A 10,467-nucleotide genomic window follows, 5' to 3' on the forward strand; every position below is an offset into this window, starting at 1 on the left:
TTGTTCTGTAAGCCTTCACCCTGAAGTACAATTTAAAAAAAAAAAAAAAAGAGCAGAATAGACACAGAGACACATAGGGGAAAGACTGACGCCAAATAGGGCTACCAACAGCAAAGAACCTTCCACTAGAGGCACACGCTAATTTCAAACCTTTAGCCTCTTGAACTGTGAGGAAATAAATTTCTGTTCTTTAAAGCCACTCACTTGTGGTATTTCTATTACAGCATCACTAGGTAACTAAGACAGTATGCTTACTAAACAGATAACTGATAAATTAGGGAGCTATTACAAACATTAAAAAAAAAAATCCCTGCTGCCATCAAGTTGATGCTGACTCATAGTGACCCTATAGGACACAGTAGAACTGCCCCATAGGGTTTCCAACAAGCAGCTAGTGGATTCAAACGGCCAACCTTTTGGTTAGCAGCCAAAGCTCTTAACCACTGCGCCACCAGGGCTCCATCACAGACATAGTGTACCAATATTTCAGTAGTATAGTTTCCCTTTACATTCTTGAGTCAAAATTTGGGAAAATGAGCTAAATGAGGCAGTATTAACCAGAGACCCATGAATGGAACTGAGAGAAGGATTCACGAACTTGGATAGGAAAAAAAACTACATCTTCATTTTCATTAACTGTGGCTGAAATTTAGCATTTCCTTCAGTTATACATGTAGGCAACAAACCACTATAGATTGTAAGTACATATTACTTTGTCACCTATAGAAATTACGTATCATTTCATTTCATAACATAGTTGTTAAATGTATCTGGACATATTCACCACTGACATTTATCACTGCTACAAATTTATGGTAGTTTTCTGACCTGCCCGTAATTCTTGTTATTTAATCTAGAAATAAAGAAGAGCAGATACATTACTATTATCACAAATTGCAGTTTTTTAAATATTTTAAAACTATGTTTTAACATAATTTATTTGTTTTATAATTGTATGTAGTTTATTTTATATACTTAAAATAATTATTTCGAGAAGGGAGCCCTGGGCTTTGCCAGACTGTCCAGGATGCCCATGGCACCAAAAAAGTTATAAAAACCCCTGGGCAATTAAGTGAATCCATTATCAGTTGAGTACTGAATGAGGTTACCCAAAAAATGATACCTATTTATCCAAGGCCTCAAGATAAGATTAAACACACAACAAAAGATGGAAAAATACACCAATCTAGCTAGATTAATTTTAGCAGAACAAATATACAGTGATGAACTTAGACTAAAACATTTAGTTAGATTTCCAAATCCTGGCAGTATGTATGAATACATATCCAGAACTACCCTTTTTCTAAAAGAAACTCAAGTGGTGGAGAAAAAACAAAAACAAACAGCAACAGCAACAAAAAAGTACTGAAAAACACTGAGAATAGGTAAGACAGTTAAGGATTTATCAAACAAAGAATCAAATTGAAGGTATAAACTAACAGATTTAGGTGGGACCCAGAAAATTTTTATCCTGAAAACATTTGTTGAACCTGGTAAACTTGAGAATTACTTTTCATAGCCTTAGAGCCCTGGGAACAGATGACAAAGAGGTGGAGTTTAACAGGAATTCTCCTCATAAATCCAGGATCTCAATGGATGGATACTCAAAGGAAAGGTGATCCAGAAGTTAAAACTTTCTGTCTCAAAACCCCACCCATATATAGGGGAATACAGGAAAAGGTATCCTAGCTTTGATAAAAATTAGGAGGAGATATTATCCTTGCAAATTGTAACCATAATATTGTCCTCAAATGGAATTTTAGTCCAGTATTTCTTGGATGTCCAGAATACCTCTATCAATCAATTTACTTAAAGCAGCCTAAAAACATGCCCATGGTACCTGGCAGAAGAAAATAAAATTCTTCCCTGAATGAAAGTCCATTTATCCCAGGTTTCAAATAGTTTCCCCAGATAATTTTTCAGGAAAAATCAGCATCTCACAATACAAAATCACAAAGCATTAAAAGAAACAGATCACTATAAGTAAGATCCAGCAGAAACAAATAAAATTAGAAAAAATTAAAGCATTACTAAAAATGAAAGCGATCAACTTCATGTAGATAAATTTTATTCTGCATGTAAATATTCTCAAAATTTATAAAGAAAAAAATGACTAATATATAAGAAGTATGCAAATTTACTTTTATAATAAGGCATTTTTCAGTATTTCTCTAAATAATTGTTAGAGCAAGATGACAAAGGAGAAAAATAATCCATTGAGGATACCAAAGATTCCAAGTACACGATTAACAAATGTGGCCTAACAGATATGTATGCTGTGGTTGTTGTTAGGTACATGCCATCAAGTTGGTTCCAACTCATAGTGACCCTAGGTACAACAGAACAAAACACTGCCCGGTCCTGTGCCATTCTACAATCATTGTTTTGCTTGACCCCATCACTGCAGCTACTGTCAATCCATCTCACTGAGGGTCTTCCTCTCTTTTATTGACCCTCTACTTTACCAAGCATGATGTCCTCCTCTAGGGACTGGTCTCTCTTGATAGCACGTCCAAAATATATGAAATGAAGTCTCACCATCCTCGCTTCTAAGGAGCGTTCTGGTTGTACTTCTTCTTCCAAGACAGATTTGTTTGCTCTTTTGGCAGTCCATGGTATATTCAACATTCTATGCCAGCACGATAACTCAAAGGTGTCAATTCTTCTTTGGTCTTCCTTATTCATTGTCCAGCTTTTACATGCATATGAGGCAACTGAAAATACCACGGCTTGGGTCAGGCGTACCTTAGTCCTCAAAGTGATTATTTTGCTTTTTAACACTTTAAAGAGGTCTTTTGCAGCAGATCTGCCCAATGCATTGCTTGATTTCTTGACTGTTGCTTCCACGGGCATTGATTTGTGGATCCAGGTAAAATTAAGTCCTTGACAACTTCAATCTTTCCTCTGTTTGTCATGATATGCTTATTGATCCATTTGTGAGGATTTTTGTTTTCTTTATATCGTGGTGTAATCCATATTGAAGGCTGCAGTCTTTGATCTTCATCAGTAAGTGCTTCAAGTCCTCTTCACTTTCAGCAAGCAAGGTTGTATCATCTGCATATCACAGGTTGTTAATGAGTCTTTCTCCAATCCTGATGCCCTGTTCTTCTTCACATAGTCCATCTTTTCAGATTATTTGCTCAGCATACAGATTGAATAAATATGGTGAAAGGATCCAACCCTAACACACCTTTCCTGATTTTAAACCACGCAGTATCCCTTGTTATGTTCGAACAACTGTCTCTTGGTCTAAGTACAAGTTCCACATGAGCACAATTAAATGTTCTGAAATTCCCATTCTTTGCAATGTTATCTATAACTTGCTACGATCCACACAGCAGAATGCCTCTGCAGAGTCAATAAAACACAGGTAAAAATCTTTCTGGTATTCTCTGCTTTCAGCCAAGATTCATATAACATCAGCAATGATACCCCTCATTCCACATCCTCTTCTGAATCCAGTTTGAACTTGTGGCAGTCCCCTGTTGATGTACTGCTGTAACCGCTTTTGAATTATCTTCGGCAAAATTTTACTTGCTTGTGATATCAATATGTATAGATATGAAAAATAATGCTTTTCAAGCATTTATGGAACATTTTTAAAAAATTTACCATATATTGAGCCAGAAAGCCAATCTCAACAAATTTTAAAGCACTAAAATCATACAGGCTATCTCTATAGTATTCTATTTATTAAAAACAATCGAATCTGTAATTTAAAATCTTCCTACAAAGAAAATTGCAGACTAAAATGATTTTACTCTTAAATTCTGCCAAACATTTAAGAAGGAGATAACATTCAATCTTACACAAACTCTTCCAGAGACTAAAACAAGAGGGAACTTTTATTTTCTGAGGCCAATACATCAAAATTTGAAACTCAGGACAAGAATGGAAAATGACAGGTCAATTTCTATCATGAACAGAGGTTCAAAAATTCAAAGCAAAATTTTTGCAATTAACTAAAATGTAATTACTAGATATGAACTTTCTAAGTGTAAAATAAGATTACTGTGTTATATACATTTGTCTTTAAAGATTAAAGTACCAAATTAGTTTACATTAAACTGTACTCAGTGTAGAAACATAATAACGTTAAGGTTAACTTTATTAAAATCGCTTTAATAAAAATAAAAGTTTAGTACAGGGTACAGTACTTTATTCACCACTGTTAATACTGGCATTTACCTGTTGCTGTCTTATCACGAAATTCTTCAAGTTTTGTCAAAGTTGCTGAAGTCAGCTGTGTCAGGTGTACATCTTTCGGAGGCCTGAAGAATTCCACTATACTATTCACTGTTCTCTGTTAAAATAAGCATGATTAACGTGAAGCACAAACTCAAAGCAAATTGAAATTTTAAAACTTGGTAATTAAAAAATGCTTACTGCATCATATATCATTTCTAAAGGTTCAGCTTCTATGATACACCTTTGAGCAACAGTTTCATCTAATGGATTTATCTCAAATATAATTTGGAAGAGAGAGGTAGCATCATCCAATGAAGACAGAAGACGAGGTTTTGTTAAATCATCTGGTAAGCCAGTAACATGAAATGAGTCTATTTTGGTTTCAAATCTGCATGAAAAAGGATAGCACAAAAATCAGCAAGCAATACAATTTTAAAACATTTTTCAAATGGACAATGACAAAATAAAAATAAATTGTAAACAATTTCACTTTGCATTTCCTGTTACTCCATTCCATTTACATCAAAGAAATTTAACAACTATTCCTTCTAAAGTGATATAGACTAATTCACAAAGACCCCTATTTGTATGATGATCTCTAGGTGAAAAAAGATATGACAAGTTAATGTTGGACGTGTTTACTGAGCAATAACTTTCTTCCATCCCCAACCCCAGCACCACGTTACAAAAGGTCTATACGAGGTGGGTGAAGCCAAGAAGCAGGGGGCTTCTTTTTCCCTCAGCAATAAGTCTAGGGCTACAGTTTCACCAAAAGAAGAGTAGGCATCCTGCATTTCTCATCTCTCCCATCTCAGCTACGTGTTAAAATCTAAAATAAAAACAACAGTAAATTCCTGCAAGGCTTAATCACTGTAAGGTTGGAAAGTCGCTCATACCTAAAATATGTTTATAAGCAGTCCCTATCTGTGAACAGAAATAAAGAAAAAACAAGCACCAGGGCAGGAATTCTAGAATGGTTGCTTGAGTAGTTCAGGCACCCTCTCTCCAGCAAAATTATCAGTGAAACAACTGGTGAAAAATCTAAGTCTCTGGAACTTGACCTAACAGTACACAGCAAACATTTATTAAAGAAAGTTTACAAAATATTGATAAGAACAGGGAGAGTTTGTGGCAACTGAGCAACAACTTTCTTCCATTCCCACCCCCAGCACACGTTACAAAAGGTCTATACAAGGTGGGCGCAGCCAAGGAGAGGAGGACTTCCTCTTCCCTCAGCAATAAGACCAGGGCTACAGTTTCACCCGAAGAAGGGCAGGCATCCTGCATTTCTCATCTCTCCCATCCCAGCTACGTGTTACAGAAGCTCTAGTCCAGGCAAGCGCAGCCAAGTAAACTGAGGTTTCCTTTCTCCACCCAGCTCCCACGCAGAGTGAGGGCTTTGATGCAGGTGCAAAGGCTGAGAATACTAAGGCCTCTATTTTGCCTTCACCAGTTTGCTTGTAAGGCAGACATTCCATGCCAGAAAAGGCAAGCACCCTCCAGTGTCTGCCTGTGTAGTAAGGCTGTCAATCTGAGATAAGTCAGCTGCTATATCACTTACAGACTGCAGTGGGGCTGAGGTTCTACCCAAGAGTAGAAACAGGCTGAAAGAACTAGCAGCTCTGCCTGAGAGAACTGACATCATTTAGAACAGAGCATGAAGAAGTTCATGGGTAAGAACACTGTCCAAAACAATGGAGATCTTGGCGGCTTGCAACTGGTCAGAATCAACTCTACGTTAACGGGTTTGGTTTTGGTTTTTTGGTATGGCTCCATAAGGAGCCCTGGTGGTGCAGTGGTTGAGTACTTAGCTGCTAACTGAAAGGTCAGTGGTTCAAACCCACCAACCACTCCATGGGAGAAAGATGTGGCAGTCTGCTTCTATAAAGATTTACAGCCTTGGAAACCCTATAAAAAAAAAAAAACCCAAACCGACTGCTGTCAAGTCTATTCCACATAGGGTGGTTCTACTTTGTCCTATAGGGTCATTATGAGTCAGAATTGACTGAATGGCAACGGGTTAACAGGTTAGTAGCCCCTTGAAACTAGATGCAAAAAGTGAAGGCAGACCAACCAGATGTTGAACAGAGAGGACTGGGGAAAGAGACATCCAAGTAGAGCCCTACCACGATCTCATTCATCCTACAGGTAGGAAAGCCTGTGGGATGCACTAAGCTCCATAAATTAAAAAAGAAATTAGAGTTGCACTAGGCGCTGACTGGAAAGTAGTTCCCAAGACACAAACAGATCCATACACAAAAGGCAGAAACTATACTGGCTCAAGCACAATCTTTTATCAATTTCTGAACAATAAGTTACTCTAAACCAGAGGTGATTCATAGGAAGCAGGATTAAAATAAATTCACACTTATCTAGAAGACTGTAAGCATACGTAGAGCTATGCCCTCTCATGAGCAAATGCAGAGGAAACAACTGAGCTCCTAGTCCCTGGATGAACACTAGGCAAAATCACAATCTCCTTGAAATATAAAAGCAATCTCCAAACCACATACAGATCTAATATAGTAGGTGTGATAATCAGGGGCTTAAGCACAACCTCTCACCAGTAAGTGAATTATGCTGACACAGGGAGAACCTCTAGAAAGGCAGGTTAAAAGATAAATACAGGTAGTCCCCAACTTACGCCGTATTTGAGTTGCAATGAACCGCACTTATGACCACCTGTTTTGTTTTTTTTTGTACCTCTTATTGTTAACTACATACAATGTTGCAGCACGTAATTTGCTGATGTTATCGTTCTCATGCCAACCCTCAAATCAAACAAAGACTGGATTTATAAAGATATTGATAATAAAAGGCAATAACAATGAAAATGAAGAACAAAAATGAGGTATTCGACTTACATCAGAACTGGGATGGAACCCGTCATAAGTCAGGGGTTACCTGTACAAGGAAAAAATTTGGACAGGGACTATCACAGGCTACATACTACAAGGGAAATAGACTTCAAAGAATTAGTACAGCCAAGTCACTGAAATAAACAAATGGCCAAAACAAACAAACAAGTCTCAGGGTGGGCTGATGGGAATAAGTACACAAAATTGCTATAATATGTTATCAAAAATGCTCTGTTTTAAACACAAAATTATAGGACATGCAAAGAACAGGAAAGTGTGAACCATACACAGGGGGAAAAGTAGGTAATAGAGACTGTCTCTGAGGGAGCACAGATGTGGGACCGAGCAGACAAAGACTTCAAAGACCTATTATAAATACTTTAAAAAACTAAAGGAAATCATATTTAAAGAATGGAATAAAGGTATAATAACAATGATGCATCAAGTAGAGAATATCAGTAAAGTGATAAAAATTATTTAAAAAATAGAAATTCTAAAACTGAAAAGGACAATAAATGAAAAGTAAAATTTACCCAACACACTTGAAGACAGATCAATACAGGTTATGTAAGGAGGAGAAGCCAACATGGTGCACTAGACAGATGCACCATGCCATCTCTCTGCAGCAAAGATCTGAAAAACTAAGCAAAACAGCTACAAACGTCAATCCTGGAACCCTAAGCATCAAATGAAGGGATAAAGAACTAGATCAAATACCGAATGGAAGAAGAAACTGATGGAAACCAGAGAACAAGGAGAGATACTAAGTGGAGATCCCCCGCCAACTAACATGGCACAGCATCATCACCTTGGAACACAGACAACAATGATCCTGGACAGTGAGTAAGTAAAGGCAACTTCACTGAGCTTCCAACAGGAGAAAGAGGACCCAGTAATGAGAGTAACACACTTTTCCATCCCTCACCCTTATGGTAAGTAGCAGCAGGAACTCCTCCAGCCCAGGAGATCTCACTGCCGGGGTCCACAATATGAGCCCCACCCCTAGCTTGCCCCACCCCTGGCCCACCCATCCCCTCCCATTGCACCGCTTTTTTCCCCCCTCTCTTCTTTTTCTTTCTCCCTCTCACCTAGCCCCATGCGCCAACTCCCTCCCTTCTCACCGATCCCCATCCTCACCACCATGGCTAGAGAGCCACCAGCCCACCATTATCCTGAATCTGCCCTGTACCAATCCAATGGCTCCTGCCCTGCAACTTTGTTTTTTTTCCTCTTCTGTCTTTTCTTTCTCCCACCCATCTACCCCCTACATCACCTCCCCCTTCCTTCCCACTGGTCACCAGGTCCACCGTGCCCCCACTCACCAGCCCCCATGATGCCACTGTTTTTTTTTTATATAATTATTGTATTTTTTTTTTCTTCTCTCATTCTTCCTTTTCTTTCTCCCTCTCACCTAGCCCCATACGCCACCTCCAGACCCCTCCCAACAGCCGCCGCCAAGCCACTGAGGCTACAGAGCCACTGGCCTGCCACCTCCCTGGGTCTGCTCAACCCCACCTGCCAACTCCCACCATGCCGCCATATTTTTTCTTTCTTTCTCCCTCCCATCTAGTCCCATACATCACCTCCCCTCCCTTCCCAGCAGCCCACAGGTCCACCCAACCCCTAGTCACCAGTCCCACCACGCCTCTATTTTATTTTTGATTTTCTTTTTTCTCTTTCTTCCTGTGCTTTCTCTCTTCTACCTAGCCCTGTATGACACCCCAGCACCTTCCCACCGGGCCCTACAATGCCGCCACAGCTAGAGAGAAACTGGCCCACCGGCCCACCACCGCACCAGGTCCACATCATCCCCACCCACCAACCCCCATCGTGCAGCCATTTTTTTCCCTTTTTCTTCTTTCTTTTCTTTCTCCCTCCTACCTAGCCCCATACGTCACCTCCCTTCCCTTCCCACCAGCCCAAGTCCACCCCACCCACACTCGCTATCCTCTACCATGCCATCATTTTGTTTTTCTTTTTTTTTTTAATTTCTTCCTTTTCTTTCTCCCTTCCACCCAGCCCACTATGAGACATCGCTCCCTTTCCTATAAGTCCCCACCCGCTGCTGCCCCAGATCTGACCAAACCCTACAAGCAGGCACCCGCCACACTGCCATTTTTTTCCTTTCTAACTTTTCTTTCTCCTCCCCACCTAGTCCCATATCTCACTTCCTCTCTGTTCCCACTGGCCCCAGGATCCACCACACCCCCACCCACCGGCCATTTACTTTTTTCTGTTTTTTTCTTTTCATTCTCCCTCCCACCTAGCCCTGTATGCCACCTCCCTCCCCCTTCCCACTAACTCTGGATCTGCCCCACCCCCACCGGCCAGCTACCACAGCACTGCCCCCTTTTTTTTCTTTCTCTCGTTCTTCTTTCTCCCTCCCACCTAGCCCCGTATGCCACCTCCCCCCTTCCCACCAGCCCCCATCGCACAGCCATGGATAGAATGTCCCTGGCACTCAGGCCTACCACTGCACCAGGCCCACAATGCCCCTCCCCTCGGGCCACTTGACCAGCAGCTGAATGGTGTGAAACAAGCTCGTACCACTCCCCGAATGACACCCCTGCCAACCTGGCAAGGGACTACAAACACTCCCAAAATGCTGAACCAGCATCAGGAGGCAAACAGCACCCACCCAGTCCATCCTCAGCCACCTCAACAAACCAGTGTACAGGGAACAGGGCTCCCCCTGCCTGCTGCTGCCCCACACACCCAGGCAAGGTAGTGAGAGATACCATGCCCACAGACAGGCAAGCAGCAAAGCATGCCCAGCCTTCCCACCCTGACGTATCAAAACAAAACAAAGAAGGGATTACATAGACCAATGGAACAGAATTGAGAATCCAGACATAAATTCATCCACCTATGAGCAGCTGATATTTGACAAAGGCCCAAAGTCTGTTAATTGGGGAAAAGTCAGTCTCTGTAACAAATGGTGCTGGCGTAACTGGATATCCATCTGCAAAAAACTGAAACAAGACCCGTACCTCACACATAGACAAAAACTAACTCAAACTGGATCAAAGACCTAAATATAAAATCTAAAACAATAAAGATCATGGAAGAAAAAATAGGGACAACACTAGGAGCCCTAATACATGGCATAAACAGAATACAAACCATAAGTAACAATGCACAAACACCAAAAGAGAAACTAGATAACTGGGAGCTCTTGAAAATCAAACACTTATGCTAATCAAAAGACTTCACCAAAAGAGTCAAAAGACAACCTATAGACTCGGAAAATAAAATTTGGCTATGACAAATCCGCTCAGCATCTTATCTCTAAAATCTACAAGATACTGCAAAACCTCAACAACAAAAAAACAAATAATCCACATAAAAAATGGGCAAAGGATATGAACAGGCACTTCACCAAAGAAGACATTCAGGCAGCTAACAGACACATGAAGAAATG

The 10,467-nt window shown here is 40.3% G+C and overlaps 1 protein-coding gene across 5 annotated transcripts in view; it reads right to left on the bottom strand.

Annotated features, from left to right (window-relative positions):
- The window catches only part of VPS13A (vacuolar protein sorting 13 homolog A), a 287,428-nt gene that overhangs the window by 190,752 nt on the left and 86,209 nt on the right, over nt 1-10,467 (bottom strand). For all 5 annotated transcript variants that reach the window (XR_002825150.1, XM_004383283.2, XM_023737737.1 and 2 more), the window contains 2 exons: nt 4,387-4,576; nt 4,189-4,303 (listed from right to left, as the gene is read on the bottom strand). Coding sequence is in view for 4 of the 5 variants with exons in the window: in XM_004383283.2 (XP_004383340.1) it covers nt 4,189-4,303; nt 4,387-4,576 (305 nt within the window). In the remaining variant the exon portion in view is untranslated. The remainder of the gene's footprint in view (nt 1-4,188; nt 4,304-4,386; nt 4,577-10,467) is intronic.

Source organism: Trichechus manatus, unplaced genomic scaffold (genome assembly GCF_000243295.1).
Source record: "Trichechus manatus latirostris isolate Lorelei unplaced genomic scaffold, TriManLat1.0 scaffold00107, whole genome shotgun sequence".
In the NCBI taxonomy this organism is placed as follows: domain Eukaryota; kingdom Metazoa; phylum Chordata; class Mammalia; order Sirenia; family Trichechidae; genus Trichechus; species Trichechus manatus.